We start from the raw sequence: 18,983 nt of genomic DNA, 5'->3' as shown, positions 1-18,983 counted from the left end.
TATTTACGGTTTGAAGACTTTTATCCAGTACATTACGGTAGGCCCTATACCCTTGCAGTGAGATCCCATGCTTAGGTCAAAACTGTTACTAAAAAACTATATTCATAAGATTAGGAGGTTTTTTTTTCCTTAAAAATTAGGTACCTTAGGATACTTTGTCAGTGCATCCTTCATATTTTCTTATTTTACTTGGAACTATCCTATTTCTTTGCAAGTTTTTTGGAGATGCACCAGCTATTAAAATAGTAAAAAGTAGTGCTGAGCTTTCAGTATAATATAAAATCCTTAAATACCCAGGATGGAATGGTCCCATTGCTTTTTCATGATCACAGTTTAGTCAGGAGATGAACTTGCAAAGGTTCCAGGTTTCTTCCACCTCACTTCCAGCTCTCCAAGCAGCTTTCAAATTATACATTTATTGCTCCACCTAGTGACCGTAACAAATATCTCCACCGTCAGGAAGGATTCATCTGTTTAGGAAACAATTGCAGATCACAGTGCTCCAGGAGTTGGAGTGTCACAAGAAGAAGGTTTAGATGCTCCGAGCTGCATAGAACCACAAACCAAGATGATTTACTTTTCCAAAAATCAGTCTTGGATGACATAGAAAGTGTCTGCACAAAGGATAGTGGTGAGAGATTAATCTAATGCTAAACTCCACGAAGTTGTAAAGTCATTGTTTCATCCCAGTGCAGGATACAAGGGAGTTCTGAAGTTTTAAAAAGACAGAGAACTGTGTCCAGTGTAGTCCCTAACCCAGGGACTGGATTAGGCTTGACTTGCTCTCTGAGCTTCTTCTAGAGTTTCTTTCTGTACGTCCTGCGCTCCAACCCTAAGACCACTCTTCTAACTAATAATTGCTAATTCAAAGCCCATCACTTGCAGATCTCATTAGAATAATTTCCTATTAAAGTACAGTTAAACTAGCAGAGTCTTAAATGCTTGTTCACCCTTGGGGTGACTTTTGACTCCTTCCAGGGCCTTTGGTTTCCTCAGGCAAAAGGTGATGCTAACTAAATATGATGAGCTCCTATGTGAACTGGGATTCCAGCCTTTCCAGGGTTTTAATTGACCTCTTTTTCTTCAGGCAGAAATCTGATGGCTGTCTCTAGCCCAGGATGGAGTGAAATGTCTTAAGTTTTTTTCTGTTGTTTGAAAACAATAGAAAATTGTAAAATTCAGTCTCACTTTGGTGATTGCAGGGGCATGTGTGCATCCATAAAAATAAGATCTAGCCTCAAGAAATATGTTTTTTAAAATGTGTCCTCTTGCACTTGAAGATGACAATATGGATGAAGTAGTTGGCATTTCTACTCAAGAGATACCACTTGGTTCCCTCATTACTGCTCCATACTAAGAAATTTGAATTCATATTGCTTGTCCTGGTCCAGTACTAATACCCAGCTACTGTACCTTAAGCCAGCTGATCTGCAATGTCCTCCTCTTTAGAAAGTCTTCTTCACTCCTTCTAATTTTATTAACCATATTTAAGGTATTTGTGCCAGGACGAAATAGCCAAACTTCCTGGACCATTCTTGTTTTTGGCTCGTGGAAGCCAAAGCTCTGCCTTTTCAAGACTTGTTATAAAATGTGTGTGTCCAAGAAATTATTGCCCATTTCTGGATGGTTCTGTGGCTTTCCATCTGAGTTACCCAATTCTCCATCTCTGCATAGATGTAAATATAATCACTACTTATCCATCTCCCATTCATAAGGTTGCACCAAATATTACATTTTAAAGCATAAAGACTATATTCAAGCAAGGCTAGCTATTCTGTGTTTCAAAGCAGTCATGGATACATGCAGTTTTAAGAGTCTTTCCTTCTTGCAACTTGAAAAAAAAAAAGGCTATTGCAAACAGGCTTATCTTAAGTGACTCCCGTGTCAGGGTCTCAGAAAAGAGAAAAAAGCATCTTTTACTGTAGTACTGAAAAATGTCAGTTTTATTCCATTCCTTGATGTAGAAGAAAATCAGTGCTGATGGATTTAAGAATAAAAATGTAAATGAGTGTCACTTTAAACAGTAATTTAAATTCTAATTGTAAGAGAAACCCCACAACATTGTCAAACATGCACTTCATTTTAATTTGCTGCTGCTGTTCCAGGCTAATCAATCAAAGTCAGTTATCTAATTACAATAAATAAAAAATATCACTGAGTGTTCAAAAGATCATGTATAACTGGTATGAAAGTCTCAGAACAAATACTATGTCTAAGATTAACATTTTGAGGGAGACAACCATCTTGATGTGCAGACATCGTGAGAACTACTTAATACAAAACTTTATGGTTGTTTTCAGTTCTGTTCCCATAGTCCTCCTGTCAATGTCTTGATTAAGGTCAAGTAAGTACAAAAGAGTAATGGTAAAATTTCAAAAAGCAAAACACAGATGAAGATGCAGAAATCTGTTTTTGCAGTGATAACCAAATTGAGGGTGGGCTATTCCATTCAGTCGGCAAAGACCCTCCACAAAACACAGTAAATTAAAAATCTCATTGCTCAAGCTGCAGAGGAGAGTTCCCTCTCCTTTATTCCCCTTTTAGATGAGTTTCTGCCAGTGAGCACAACTTGCAGTCCCTACATCTTTAATCTTTGCCTCTCCATGGGAGGTGTAGACCACCAAAATCTTAACTTTTTTGCTTATGAAGCTGGAAATCTACCCTGAGAGAAAGGTAGATTTCCCTGGCAAGATCCAAAATTTTATACCTCTAAAATATGGTGTAGCTGAAGCAGGAAGGACCTGAGTGCATGGAGGAATGTGTCAGCTAGGATGAGGGATTGCCAGGTGTGCCCCAGCCGTGGCATAAGCCCAAGGCTGCTGTGCTTTTCTGCTTTGAATGTGCTGGGGCCCTAAGGGGCGGGGGGCTCAGCACATCTCCCAGGTCATTTCAAGAGGGCTGCAGTCTACACGTTGGTGACTGTGTTAGAGTGGCCAGTCATTGCCCTGTTGTCCTAAACCCCAGTTAAGGGGCTTTATACAGAGCAGAGCATGGCAAATTTTATCAATAATTTAATTATTACTGCTTCTTCTGCAGTAAAGGCTGGAGATTTCTGGAGCTGTTCTGTATGCTGCCTGGGGTTTGCCCCAGCTCTCAAATTTCAGAGGTTGATGGAGTAGTGAATACCTATGTTAGTCACTCCACTACTACAGGTGCTATTTAAAATCAAATCCAGTCTTCTCTTAAAGTCAGCAGCTGCTCATGCCTTGTAAAAAAAAAAAAAAGTTATTGTATTCTTTGTTTAAGCTGAGTTAATTATAATGCTGGTGCCTTCACAGTGGTGTTTAAAATCACTATTCTGATCAAATTTCTTTACTAGCACATATGTACAAAACAGTAAATGTCTTAAGCTTATTTCTAATAATTTTATTTTTCCAAATACAAGGATATAACATCCTTTAACTGTACTACTTCAGTGTGTTACTTAACTAAGTAATGCACACTTCCACTTCATGTAATTACAACCCGACCCTTTATCCTGAGGAAGTTCTTTACAATGTACCTTATTTTTTTCTTTTCTTCTCTGGATGAAATATGTGAAATATTAAATGCAAAAAAGTGTCCACTGGTATTGAGATAAGTGAAAACTTATATTGCACCAACATCCTCTTGCAAGAAACAGAAAAAATCAGAGTGGTATCTAGGTCACTGAAAACATTCCTCATAAAGAAAACTGCTACTTTAAACACTTGTTGCATTTGTTCATACAAAGGTCCTGACTGGTGAAGTGTTTGCATTAATACATTCACAGTAAGGTGGGTCAGAGGAATTTCTCACCTATATGTATTCTTCAAGTGTCAACCTGTGATGAAACAAGCTGTAGGAGTTAGGCAAAAAATTAATTGGGAGGACTTGCAGAGAAAGGTGGAGTGGGAATTTAGAAAAATATGTTCTAAAGTACAGGTATTACCTTCTACAAGTAGCCAGTAAGTGAAAGCAAGATGAAAATGTTGCATTGTGCCAGGCAAAAAAGCCCAATGAAGAGAGAGCTCCTGTTGTCTGATAGAATGAAGTTTGGATAAGAATGCTTTTTTATTAAAAAACTTAGTCTTGACAAGTAATTATATGTTGTAAAACCCATTTGCTATGTAGTTGTCAGATACCTTATGACAAGCAAATTGAGCCAGCCTCAGCAAAGGTTCTTTAAAAGTCACCAACAATGTTATAATAAAAACTAAGCCCTCAGACTCAAATTCCATTTTACCTACCTTAGCCTGAATTCAGCAGGTAATGAACCTGGAAGATTTTCATCAATGCTTGATAACAGGTTCTTGAGAAGGCTTTTTTTGCTTTCCAATTTTCCCTCTAAAGCCCTGCAAGCTGGCTATTGCATAATCATGTAAGCAAAAATCAACCCCACCTGAAGGTGGCTGGTTGCAGTCCACATGAAAGACAAAAAGTAGCCACCTAGGAAGTGAAGGAAACATTAAATTATATCATATTTGTGGGGGAAACTGTGGTATAGACCAGATATAATCCACTAATACAAGCAACTGTGAACCTGAACTGGCTTGAGCTAGACTTTAATTTGGCATAGAGCATCTGTCAGAGGAGAGTGTGCTGCTTTATAAATTCACTCCTTTCCAGATGAATCACAGTAATTATTTTCAGCCCGAAATGCAGGCGGCAAGGTGCTCAGCAGCACCCACCTCTCACCAGTTCCTGTCCTCTTTCTGGATGATCGCCTTCCTGGATGCCTCCTTACAGACTGGACATGAGTCCTGAGTTTCCCTTCCCTCTTTCCTCTTTGGGAAAAAATGAAGAGTTAATCCTTTCTCCCCAGGTCAACATCCTGTCTATTAAATTTATCACAGCATCTTCAAAATGAATTTGTTTGTACGCCATTTCTAATATGAATTTCAGGGTACTCAAAGACTTTGCACTCGTACTTTATTAGAGAAGGGTAATTTAAATGGGCATAGGAATTATCTTGTCCTACTGACAGGTGCTTCTGAGAGTGGAAATCAGTGCAGTGCTGATTGCAGAGAGAAATTAATATACTCCATTCAAGCAGGAAGCTGTTTCTGCAGCAAGAAGAATATTTGATCCCCGAAAAGGCAAGTCTAGCTGTAATTTTTTTTTATAACATGTCAGCAATGAACTTTTGTCTTTCTAGTGGCTATGTAGGAGGAAGGACACAAATGGCAGAAACTTCAGGTAGAATTTTTTGGTACAGCCAAATTCACTTAGGATCCAATCTCAGACAAGAAAGGCACATAGAAACACTTTTAATTTTGCCTTGTTGGCCTTTCTCAATGCTTCTGACCTAATGGCAGCAGAAGGGAGGGTTACAGACTGCACAATATGTTTAGAAATGCCCCAGAAGTGTACTTTGGTGCTCTGCCTGGACTCTAAAACGATCACAGGAGGTACCAGCTGATACAGAACCCTTCTTGACCTGAGAGCAGATTCCTCCTGTCAAATCTTCTGAGAAGGAGCCAGCCTGATCCAGTGCCCTCAATAAGCTGGGCACCAGCTAAAGGCCCTTCTTTTGGGTAACTTTATGACAAGATTGAAATTAAATGTTTTTTATTTTTCCATCAGGAAGCAATTTTAATATCTAATATTCTTCATTTTGAAAACTTTTTGAACTCTCAAGGGGCTATTAAGAATGTTGCAAGTTTCTACATTGTTTAAAAATTCTACAACAGAATAATTCAAAGACACTTGCTTTGCCCTTCCTTGAGCTCCTTCCAGACCTTAACTATGGATTTCTTCTCCTTTTAAGTGTTTTTAGTAATGCATATGACTTTTGGCTATGAAAGAAAAGCAAGCTGTGAACTGAAGAGATGACATTACAATCTGTGGTCCCGAAGTAAAACTGGACTAGCTGATGTTTGCATGCAACACAATGTAACCTTCAGTGAGGTTTAACATACCACACACACTCTGTTTCATAAGTAACAACTTATCAAGAGCTAATTGGTTTTGTAGTGCCATTTTTGATATCTGTTGCATTTGCACATTCAATTCCCCAAAGGCATATATGGTCCAGTTCGACAAGAGGTGGACTTGCCAGGTCAGATTCTCTAACACCCACTGATGTTTAACTAAAAGTCCACCGGGGGTTTTTACAGAAATCAGCTCTAATTATGTTGTGAGATTTGACAAGAGTGTGGGGCTACTGCTTTTTACAGAATGTAATTTACTTGTCCCAAGGAAAGATCCTTACAGAAAAATAATGTCTTGCAAAATTTACTGTTAAATCTTCTGCACTCTTCTGAATGAACGAAGGATGGCTTAGTTTTTGTCTGGCACAACGCCATTCCATGTTTTCATTGCAGTATTTCAATTTCAATCCCCCCACTTCTGTCTGATCTCTTTTTCCCTCCCCTAGGCCCCCGTTTCAAAATAAAACATCAGTCAAAGGGAACTTTTGCCTTGAAACACTAAGCAATTAGCATCATCACAGATCAGTACCCAGAGAAAACAGGGGTCTGACGTCTTTCCACACTGATAATAAACTACTGGTCACTTCTGTGAACCTGTCCATGCTAGTGTCCATTCAGGCAATGCCCTCACAACCACAAAGCCAGTAAGGTTATTGCCCTTTCTTAGGGAAATATCTCAAGGTCCATATTCAGCTGTTTCATAGCCTAAAGATTGAGCCAAAGAATAAATGTCCTCTTTTCTGATGTTAAACTCACCGCAGATTACCACAATATAGGCTAGGAATAAATTTATTTTACTGAGAAGAACCCTCTATGGGGATATGAAAAGGACCATAACACATTAATAGATCTATTAAGTAAACATGGCTCTTCCAGTAAGACAGGACCAGGACTACTGAAAGCCTCCCTACCGTATTTACTAGGTTGAACAGTTTACTAAACAAAGACACAGTATTACAATCAGAATTTTTAAAAGGGACTTAGAATCAGAAACATGGCGATCAGCCCTATCAAAATGGGATAAAGAAGATGGGACTTTTCTTAGCATGCTTTGGAGCTGCCAGAGGCTGCAGAGGATGTGCGTTGGGAAAAAGGGGGAAGGATAAGCCATTTGATTTGATGCAGAATTATCTGACATTACACAGCCCCATCACTCACGACAGTAGGTAAGTACCTCTCGATTGCTGCACAGATGAAGGGCTGTCTAAGGAAGGTGAAAGGCATTTTCATTAGTCTGTAATATGCCTCCTCCTTCACCCAGTGTCAGGGCTCTGGGGTACTGACAGCCCTTGCTGACCTGGCTTGCTTCCATGCTTTTGCCCAGTGATCGCTGGGCTGCTGATGAGAGCTGCTGGTGTCACCATCTGGCCCTGGCTCTGCTGCTGTGGCACCGCCCTGTCGGTGTGGTACAGCCTGGCCTGTGCCAGGGCCACCTTTGGCTCTCCACTCCCAGCCTGGAGGGAGCAGCTGCCACTGCTGTGCCCTGACAGACAGCTCAGGCAATCCTGGGTCCTGAGCTGGCTGTTGCCAGGCACAGCCCTTGTGGACTGTCCTCCATCAGGGTGCTGTGGGGCCTGGAGTATTTCCTCATTTAATTTTAGAATGAAATTATTCTAAAACCATTGCTATTTTCCAAACAGCAATACTGACATGAGCAAAAACCTGGTACAGAAGGTTTTGCTGCCGACTTAGAGTGAAGTTAAATCCTTGTGTCTGAAGAAACTACCCATTCAAACCCTTACCGGATTCAACAGACAAAAGCACACATATGTTTTATCCTCAAATACATAAAAATGAAGATATCAAATAAATTTTTGTACATTAGGGATATTATGTGAGTCACCAATGAAATACCCTGAGGCAAAAATAAGACAATACTAATGCAACAGAGTATAAATATAAATTATATTCTGTGGATGGGGTACAAGCCATAAACTGCTCTAGGGAAATGAGAGGGGCATGCATCGTCATCTCGAGTACAGCAGTTAAGAAAGATCACTATGTAAATGTCTTAATGGCATTATTGAGACAGTTTTTTAAAAGGTACATTGCAACTCAGGAACATCTCTGTTACTCACCAAACTCTATTGATAAAAAAAGTTTAATTACATAAAATAAATCAATTCATTTTAAGAAGTGTTATATATGTATATGTTTTGTTTTTTACAAAAAAAACCCAACTTACTCTTGCACCAATTTTAAGAAGAAGGAAAACAGTAAAATAACAATCATGGAACTAATCTGAACAAAGCCAAACAGTAACAGAGTTCAGGTGCAGCTGATCTGGAGAAAGCAATGCAACTCAAAACTAGCTCTTGGTCAGCTTGGGTTCTAGTGCCACCTGCTGAAACAACAGTATTTTTCCCCTTGCAACCATAGCTAATACGTGACTTCAATTAATCCACTACATTAGAGGGCAATTTATGAAGAAGGGTCACAAAGAAGATGAGGTGCTTGAGTAATCTAAGTGCACATCCAGAGTGCCATACACTGAACCTAGTAAACTGAGAACCTTCTCTTGAATGATGTCAACTTGTTCTGAAGGGCAATAGTCATCCAAACTTGATCTGTAACAAGGAATTGAAAAAAGCATGAGACGACAGATATCACCACCATCACCACATTTTGTATTCTTGTAATACTCTGTGCCTGTGTCTAGGCTGAAGCTACTTTTAAGCTGTGGTGAGTTCTGCCTCCCAGCACCTCTTCAAAGCATAGTGCTGTGCTGCTCCTCACTACTTTCAACAGTAACAGTTTGCCTGAAGTTGAGTAGAAAGTTTGGAGCAGACCAGGAATGTGGCCGATTCATCCTTTCAACTCTACTCTCTTCCTGAGTCAGACACCAAACATGTTGCCAATCAAAATTCAAGCAAATGATCTAATTAAAGGACCGGTGGAAAGTTCAAATTGAAAAATTCAAATGCTACTAGTACAATAGGTAGGAAAACTTGGAAAACAAATCTTCACAATCCGTGGAATACAACATTACTTACAGTATCTATTAAAAAACTTCAAAAAGATAACTATCAAAAAAGCAGAGCTGACACTTCTTGGATTTTATATCTGTCAAGATCTACATAAATGATTCTGTATTTTCTCTGCAGCAATGGATGATAACCCTGCAGTTATCAGGAAATACAGCTTTCTTTTATTGTAGGTGTTAGCCATGCTATTTCTTGTTGACTAAACTAATTTCGTGTCAGTTTCTGCTATTGCTGCCTGCCCTTTAAGGGCACACTTAGTATTTCTGAAGTTATTAAATTACAATACTTTTCAACAGATACACTGTGGTCTTCAAATTAAGTTCTTCCACACAGATCCCTGGTTCTCCCAGGTACCTGGTCTCAAACTCCATCCTGTTCTCCCAAATAATTCCCTTACAGTCCTGGAAGCGTAACTTTTACCTGATACAGAGCTTTACTAGATCCTTCTAGAACAGAAAGTAGTACAATGAACCCTAGCTCAAGAGAGTAAGGAAGGTGTGATTTCAGCCCATGCAGGCTTGTCCAAGCCAGCGTCACTCTAACTAGCGCAAGAAATAAAATTAGTGGAGATGTATGAACCCCCATGGCAGCTATCAATCTCAACACACACAAGGCCTCATCACAGGCTTTATATAGGCTGTACTGAAGCTCATTAAGTCATCATGTTTTCACTGCTTTTGAAATGTGTGCCAGCTACTCTAAAGTGCAGTAAAACTGTCCATCAGTGTAGAACCTCCCCTTAGCTGTGTAGATACTGTCATTGCCTTATGATCAACATTTTCAAATGTCAATTTTCACTACACTGTGAGGCTTCCACTTTAAGACAGAACTTAAGATGTGCCAGCCAGTGCTGTATTGATAGAACCATTTAGCTTTGTAAGCAGAGTCTGAGCATTTTAAAATAAAAGTATCTCCATAGTCTTACCGAGCAACTGTCACAAGTGTGGGCTTAGGCATATCTTTTAGTAGAATTTTAACGGACTGTATGAGGCCTTCGATCTCCTCTTCAGTGCTAACATGGTGAGGAAGCTCCATATAATCACAGGTCAGACCAGCCTGATGGACCTACATGTAAATTAAACAGAGAGTTCACTTCTGGTGATGCATTATTGATATAGCTTATCTGTGTAAAAAGTCTCTTAAGATAGCATCTCTAGCCCGGTAGGTAATTTACACCTCTTCAGGCAGTAAGAGTTGGGTTTTCTTTTCCCCATCTTGTTCTTTAAACAGAAAGAATAAAATTCTGAAGGTTGTATGGGTTGTTTTATTATCTCCAATACACTGTACCTCTCCTATGAATTCAAAGTATTCTGCTGTCCTTGAAGATGATAGGTCTTATCTTTATTTGTAAAATACCTTAAGTATTTTAAGTTAAAGTCTATAAAATATTTCAACAGACCCTGATGAAATGAAACCTTCCTTCACAGGAAGCAGCCTGAGACATCACTGTCCTGAATTTAACATTAATGTTGCCTATAGACAAGCAGAGTAGAATTGCAGAAGTTGTAAAAAGAAAAGCTGGCCCAGCTAATAAGACATAAAAAAAAAGGAAAACTACCAAAATCTCAAAGTCCTGAATCAAGAACCAAGTCTGAAACGAAGCATGATCTTTGCCATCTGTGTTTGTAGCTATGCTTTTGAAATCTGTCTACTTTCTGCTCTTTTACACAGTCACGTACCATTTCATAGTCTGGGCTTTCCATCCTGGTTTTCAAACTGTGAACTAGTTGAACAAGTGGCTTCATCCTGGAGTTAAAACAAAACCTGTTACAGAAACAGTTGGAAACACATATATTTACCTTATATTAAGTGGTTAAAAAAAAAAAAAAAAAGAGGAAAAAACTAGAAAGTAGAAGTTATCATGGCCTAGGATTTGAAAATGAACTTTGCTCCTCTGTCATCTTGCACCTGAAAAAAATTGAAATTATCAGTACTATGGTACTGTTTTACCAGGTCTTTCTTAGCAAGCCCCTATACTCATGCCTGCCTCTGGCAAGACCTCTTTGCAGTTCTTTTACGGCAGACCTGGAGAGAAGCTGTTGTAGCTCAAAATTGTATGAACTCAATCGGAAATGCTTGTGGTCACTGTTACACAGGTCTGCCAGTAACTGCTGCATGTGATGGGGAAAATAAGTAATTTTCCTATTAAGGGAAAGCTCGAACTTTTGCTGTTTCCTTTCAGCTGAAAACATTTAGTTTAAAAGCATAGTTTATGCTGCTGAGATGTTTTGTGGAGACACTCACTCAGCCTTTCATTCACTTACAGTTTTCCACAGAAAACAGAGCCTTTGGGAGCACCAAAGAAGTCCTTCTTCATATCCTCTGTAGTCTGTTGCTTTTTTGGGAGCTCTGCTTCACACAGATCACTAAATTTTTAGTCACCAAATCTGCCTCCCTCCACAGGCAGCAGAATTTGCATGAAGCTGGACAAGGCTGATTTTGGAAGGCTTACTATGGCACTGAAGACAGCAGACTGCCTTTTCTTTTATTTTATCTGACTCTTTCTCCTCTAGAACTAAAGGAAAAATGGTAGCCTTGCACAGATCCTATCCGGCTTCTCTCCTTTTCTGTTAGCAAAGTGATGGGCTAATCAGTTCCCAAACTACTGTTTGCGTTTTAAGACATTTAGAAATCTCCTACCCAGGATACGAAGCCCACTTCTGTAGGGTCTCTTCATCATCACTGTCGCACAAATCTGCAAATGCTGCTTCCAAATCTTCTAGCTGATGAACACGGTTTTCAACACAATCCAGCAAGCCCTCCTTTAAATAAGCACATATAAAAGTATGTTAGGAAAAAAAAGAGGTAAGAATGTCATGGCTTACTCTATGATATAAATTCTGAAATGACTGATCTACTGGAAGTGGGGAGTCAGAAACAATTGATTCATTACTACAGAACATCTTTTCAAGATGATCAGAATGAATGCCTGCAGAAGCTGTTATATCTTCAGAATAAATCACCTCCCTGTGCTCTGTCTTTCCCACAACAAATAAAAAAAGCCACATCTACATGCTGGTAGGATACATCGGGGAGAGCTAAGAAACTGTATATGACTATTGTTGGATTTGTCTCTATACAACTGAAATGTTCAGATTAGCACAACCCTTACATTTTTATAATAAAAAGAGAATTTAATTTTTGTAAGTTTTAAAAAAAAATATATTATTAAATCAAATGCATTTTCAGAAAAACAAAACAAAATGGGCTATTTGATGCTTTGAGGTTGTTTCAACTCTGCATGCCTGAAAAAACATGGAATTAATTTAAAATGTCAGTCACTGCTCTGATCCTGCAAAGGTTTATGCCCTTTCTTAAAAAGTTCAGAACACATACAGAGGCAACCTTCTTGGAGTGATGCTACATACATGAATACAGTTGTGCATGCAAACATTTGCAGTAAGAATTCCTACATAACACATAAAATGAAAAGCAATGCTTGGCATATTTAGCATTAAAAATGCCCAGTGCAGTGATATGCGAAGGAAAATTATTAAAAAGCACATTGGAATAGATGGGTAACAATTAAGAACATAACAATTCCCTCTTAGGATTCTGCTGGCTTTATCAGATAACAGATGCTGCTTTCTTTTGGCCAGTGATGTCAAATTCGGCATAATTTTTAAGAGGAACTGAGGGTATCAACCATTCACGAAGTACAGCTTCATGATCTTATCCTGGGGTATGATTCTTTTCCAAGCAGCACCATTAACTAATCTTAAAGATACATCCAATCCCCCTTTATGCTACTTCAAAACCAAACAAATAAACCTCAAACAATACACTATTAGTAACCATACTTTGGAACTACAAAAACAGATTTTAAGAGACTAGACATCTAAGATATTTTCTGAAACTTCGAAAACCAGAAAATTTTCTACCTTCAGACCCCTTAAATTGACTGTCTCACTATAAAACCATCCACAAATCTGGTCCTGCTTTGTTCAGTTCTAATATCTATCCATTACTCACTGTCTGCTAACCATTTCAGTTGCCTCCTATAAACTTGTTGACGTTTGTAAAAACTTACACCCTGAAATCACATTGGTAACTTAAATCACAAGCATTTACCCCTTTCACATTTAATGACCTTTTAAATAGGTAACTGTTTTTATTGCTGATTGACTAAATAATGTGAAAATCAATTTGACAGTCTTTCACATATCTTGATTTCTTTATACACACATATTAATTAGGATTTATTAATCTATGATAATTATATGTGTTCAATCTTTCTTTAATAGCGTTCAGATGAGATTATGAAAGCAAAAACAAGATCTTGTTTAGAAATTACTTGGTGTAATGACCATTAACGTGGTTGTCTCCATGGTTTGGTTCAGGGCTGAATGACCATTTTGGCAGCTACAGCAGGCTTACATTTCTATAATTCAGAAGCACACAATGCATACAATGAAAAGTACATTACAATGGTATAATACCAGCTTTCCACATCTAAATAAATAGGTAAAATACCAGTCAGGCATTGAGCACAGCTCTGACTATCAAGGAAAACCAACTACGGCAAGAAAGGGGAGAGCCTGGAGGGAATTAAAAAAAACAAAACAAAAAAACAAAGACAAACCAAAGCCCTGTTGAGCCATAAAAAAACAAGATTGCACATGACTTTCTATGTTTGCATGTCTTCCTTGTCAATTACCACTTGTTTACAGAGATCAGTTTTCACACTTCTGCTAAATATTTATGCAGTTCACACATTTAACCAAAATGTTTAACAGGAAAGAACTCCTAAGATGCTGCTGATTAGCATTCAGCATGCTGCATAGCTTAATTGGAGACCACTTCATCAAGCACCTTTCATATGTTCCTTCCTGTCGTAACTCATTTTTATGGGGTAAATCAAAAGAATCACTCATTCCCTCATACATCCCACAAGGAAATACCATACCTCTGTTGCATTTCTATGAGGCTTCTTGAAATTGTACAACTCTTGCAAAAGCTCATATTCTGTCTTTGAAAAAGAAAAGAGGCAAAAATTTAGGCACTTCAGATGAGAAACAAAATCCTCAAAGCCCTCCTTCTTCAAAAAAAATAATTTAGTCACTAAGATCATTCATCTACTCTAGTACTGCAGACAAGTCTCTTCTTCAGGTGAGGAAGAGGCTGTGAGGCTTAAGAAAGCAATACTTCATGGCCTCAGCCAAACATTTTTCCATTGCTGAACTTTAAACTTGATTTCAAGAACACAGCTTTAAAAACTAAAAGTATTTACAGTCTGTTAGTTAAAGAGTCTCTGAAATGAAACATATGTTTTGCCAAGCTATGGTCCCAATGAGGTAAAGGTAAAACTGAGATAGCAGATTTAGGCAGACAAAACCAACAGGAGAGTATGATTGTACATAAAAACCAGAGAGGTAAAGACTTCAGGCTGGCTGGCCAAGTTCACAAGTAAATTAGTACAGGGGCTTTTCAGCTCTACTCCTTGATAATATTAAGGTTTAATTAATCAAGGATAAACAGATCTCATTATTTATTTAACAGCATTCAAAAGGTGAACATCCATGATTTTTTCAGGAGGGAGAAAGAAAAGGTAGACTAGTTAATTTTTACAGAAATACAAGGTATCTTCAGGACAATGTTTTGGATTTTAGATTTTTTTGGTGGGAAGAGAATAACCCTTCTATATTGGTGAACCATACTTACTTTTTAGCTTTTCCTTATATTCTTACATTTGAAGTGTTAACTTGTGAAAATTTTTTGGAGGAAATTATTGTAATTTACAATAGAGGGAACCTAGTTAAGAAATCTTAACTGCAAATCAAATTGTTATATCAAAAAAGGTACTGGGTGCTCTGCACAGCTCCATTTCTGAAAGTTGTTCCTAGAACTGAGAATCTCTCATAGCACAAAAAAAAAAAAAAAGCACAACAAACAAAACAGCCCCACCCCTCCCCCCAAAAAACAACCAAACAAAAAAACTCCATCCAAAATTACTCCATTACTTTATTCAGAATGTTTTTTACCTAAGAGAGATACTGCATCTTATTCTTATATGGCAAGACTCCCATGATGCTTTCCCTTTGTGATTCAGAACAACTGGCACTGCATATTGTCTGAAGACACTGTGATCATAAATACTGAATGTCAGAAGCTAACAGAGGTCAAGGACACTATATTCACTTCTCTATGATGAACAAGGAAGCAATAGTCTATCTGGAACTCAAAGATGTCAGATGCTCTCCAGCATAGGCTGAAGTTAAAACAGTGTTAAAGAGAGATTTAAATGCTAAAAACAGTAAAGATATTGCAGATGAATTTGTAAACCTATATTCCACACCCAATTTTTATGGCAGTTTAGTTAGTTCCTAAAAATCCTGTTCACGTCAAGAAAAGCTGCTAACTGCTTTGCACCTTTGAGGATCTACATATTTATGACTCTACACAGGTGAGATACCTTTGCTGTGCAGGTAAATTATAAATGGAATACAAGGCAGAGTCTTAAGCTTAGAGCTACGGCATCAGAGACAATAGCTGCTTGCTCAGCCTTATACTCAGCAGTCCAGACAAAGGAAATGAGAGTAACAGCCTTTCATCGGGACAAGTTACAACTCTTTGTGGGTAAAATATGATACAATTTGTCTTCTCTCCCTGAGGAATCTTGCTGTGGGTATTTGGAACATTACACCTTTGGAATCCCAAGCATAGCGTTTATGCCTCAAGCAACAAGAAATGAGCCATACACCTTTGAGCTTGAACATGCACTCAATACCTATTTCAAATATAAGGATCTACCCCTATTAGACTGTTGTACTTCTTTGGAGCATACACTCCCTTAGAATGTCTCTCCTTCAAATATTACCATGACTAATTAATCATGAACAGCTGATCTGATAAGTTAGCTTAGATGGAAGTTTCTCCATAGACATAAATGTTAGGACTGGTACTCTTTTGTGAATGCTAAGAGGCCTCTCCGTTGTCATGCTTACCTGTGTGTACATTTCTTTGAATGGATTTTTAACTGAAAAAAAATCTAAATCAATGTCTAAAACATATGCATCCCCTTTCTGCAGTACTTGGCAGACATCTTCAATGACTTCCCTTATTGGACATTCACTGTTTCTGAGAGAGCTTGAGGCTGAGCACTCTGACAACGTTTCTGCCTTGTTCGGGGCACTTGCATTTTGTAATTCCCTTTTCTTCAGACTTGGGGTGCTGTGATCAAGGTGACCAGGAGCCACTGATGAAGAGGCAGAAGTGGTGCTTGCTGTGTCATCTGTATTTAACTTCAGTCTCTTAGCAGATGCTGCTTCACCATTTTCTTCCTGGCTGTTTGATGCTTCAGTAGGATTGATGAGAATGACATGTAAATTTAACGGCTTCGGGTTTTCTAGCTGATCAGCAGGGACATAAAGACCGTCACTTAAAAAGTAATGATCTGTACCTGTAACCCTACAATTGACAATATCTCACAGTTAATATACATCTTTGCAAAGAGCTTAGGAAAAAGCATGTACACTTAAGGGATTTTGAGAAGAATTAATAGATGACTGATGTGTAACAAAAGCAATTAAACTGTGTACACAAAATAATTTATTTTAATCACAGGTTTTTAAACTGAAGTTTTTTTATACTTCTTTATTGCTGAATCAATATAGTAAAATTCACTCTATATTTTGTATGATAGTCCTAAAAGGTTTTTAATGGATACGAAAAAGAATCTTCATTATCTGCTGCTAAGATTAATTTGCCATTGAATTGCATTTTAAAGCTAACTTTCAGAATTTAACAAGATATTGTAAATATTATGGCATATAAGACTGCAAAGCTATTGATATTTTGTCTTGGACTGCCTATTTTTTAAGGAAAATTCTGTTAGCTGTGTCTGAGAATTGCCCTGAAACCCACCGATACTGATTTAGTAAAAGTAAAATATTATTAATTAATAGGTAGCATTAAACTTTTCTTTACCACCAATACAGATTCCCTGTTTTAAGTGGGGAGAGCAGGTAGCTCGAGGATTAATAGCTACACATTAATGGAATCCACTTAATTAAAACCAACCAACCACCAGTGCTAAAAACTCTGTTTACAGTGAGAACTTAAAGAATATTATTTTCAAGCCACATTTCAGCACATTAAACCATAGGCATCATAAATTCAGATTAAAAAACAAACTTAAGAAGAAGTGTGAACTTCTGCTTGTTTGTGTTAAGGCCTCATGCGATTAGAGGGTATCATCATCAATCAACCATAAAGACAATTCCATGAGCAACAGAAATTTGAATCTTAGTTCCCCACAGTGTCTGGTGGCTGGCTTATCTAAGCCTGCTACAGTGGAAGACTGGATCACAACTTCGTCTTGTTGATGGGGCATTCACAGAGCCTCTTCTCAGAAATCCTCCATGGTTCAACATGAGCTCATGCTACAGCCTTTCCCTTAGTGGGACACTGAGGTATCTATTGCCTATACAGCCACCTGTTGTCAACAAAACTTTTAGAAAGTTCGTATTTCTGAGGACTTTTTCCCTTTTTTACTTCATGATTTTAGTAAGCCTAGAACCTGAAGAAAAGATACCTGAATGTCTTCAAAAGGCAGCTTGAAATGTTGTTTTCAAGGTTGCTAAGGCAACCAGAGGATCTGTAGGAGAGCTATTCGGCCATCATAAAGTATTTCTATATGTGTGCTAATTCTAATGGCTAAAGGCAACTGAAAGCACTAGCTTTTGATTTATTATTTAGGTTTACTTTAGGCCTCAGTTTCAGAATTGTAGAGCTTCTGTGTTTCAAGTGTTAAAACAAAGCATTTCTCTGCTGTCTTCCGTTAAACTTGCTTCAAAATATTCTGATATACTGGCAAGAGACATGATTTGTAAATGTCTGCTGAAGCTGTACAAAATCACAGTGCAGTGAACATGGTGAATGCGAAATTGTCATTGACTGCTCCCTGCAGAATTATGAGGGGCTGTCACTGGAACTTGAATCACAGAATCATTAAGATTGGAAGGGACATCCGGAAGTCTCTGGTCAATCATCTGATTGAAGCAGAACTAACTCAAATCTGGATGAGGCTGCCCATGGCCTCATTCAGTTGAGTTTTGATTTTATCAAAGAACGGAGAATTCACTGCCTGTGTACCTGTTTCAATGCTTAACTAGTAGATTAACTTAAAAATACAATATACAAAATATTAAAAAAAAAAACACCCATGAAAAGCTGTAGGGATAACATTTATATTATTAGCATACGACAGCAGACAATTTACCTGATTGTAGTTGTTGACATATCTTTCCCAATTAAAAAATGGTGTTTTCCTTCTGAGATCTGCTGAGCCCAGGGTGGGTGAAGCCATGCTACTTGAGAAATATGGCCAGCATAAACAGCAGGCATAATCCAGTTCTCAATACTTAATTCACTGTAATGAATGGAGAAAGACTGGAGATAATACTGTTACTTTCCCTGTAAGTAAAACATGATTCCAAATCTTGAAAACCCACATGCAAGTCACCTGAAATTAGTACTCTGCGTAAGGTTCACATCATCAAAGAAACAAAAAGAAGGAAATCTTTATTTGTAAGACAGATCAAAAGTGTCTACAGTAGCATTAAAAAAGTTAGGATTACAGAGTGCAATCAGCTTCACTCTTAGTAGGCACTTTGATTATAAACTACATGGATTTGTTGTCCTTTTTCTCTTGATGCATCACACAGAGGAGAGTACAAAGAACATCATCAATACTGTTCGAAATAACTTCAAACTGACCTCAAGGAAGTATTTTACTGTAAACTGCTCTAAGTAGATTTTAAACATAATATCAGTAATTCAAGTGAGTCAATCAGCATCTACAGAATAGCAACTTTCCTGATTATCAACACCCTATGACACAGCCCACAAAACTTCTTATTCATCCAACAAAGAATACAAAATGCTGACTATGGGTAGCATGGTACAATTACTTACGTACCTGTTACATCATCTTGGAATTGCTGAAAATCACCATAACACTGAAGCAATAGATAACTTAGAATCACAGAATCATAGAATGGTTTGGGTTGGAAAGGACCTTAAAGATCATCAAGTTCCAACCCCCCTGCCATGGGCAGAGACACCTCCCACTAGACCAGGTTGCTCAAAGCCTCATCCAGCCTGGCCT

General features: G+C 38.1%; 1 protein-coding gene across 1 annotated transcript; it reads right to left on the bottom strand.

Moving 5' to 3' along the window:
* Positions 1–8,072: 8,072 nt before the first annotated feature.
* Positions 8,073–18,245, bottom strand: LOC104461127 (chromosome unknown open reading frame, human C5orf22; the record flags this gene model as incomplete). The annotated part of the gene is made up of 7 exons (XM_010072601.1): positions 8,073–8,458; positions 9,801–9,940; positions 10,555–10,621; positions 11,516–11,637; positions 13,782–13,844; positions 15,820–16,282; positions 18,096–18,245. Coding segments are annotated over 7 exons (1,138 nt in total), but the record flags the coding sequence as incomplete, so codon positions are not given.
* Between the last annotated feature and the right edge of the window lie 738 nt (positions 18,246–18,983).

Source organism: Pterocles gutturalis, unplaced genomic scaffold, assembly GCF_000699245.1.
Source record: "Pterocles gutturalis isolate BGI_N339 unplaced genomic scaffold, ASM69924v1 scaffold17872, whole genome shotgun sequence".
Lineage (NCBI taxonomy): Eukaryota > Metazoa > Chordata > Aves > Pterocliformes > Pteroclidae > Pterocles > Pterocles gutturalis.
The sequence above is the reverse complement of the archived record's forward strand: the minus strand, read 5'-3'. Positions and strand labels throughout refer to the sequence as shown.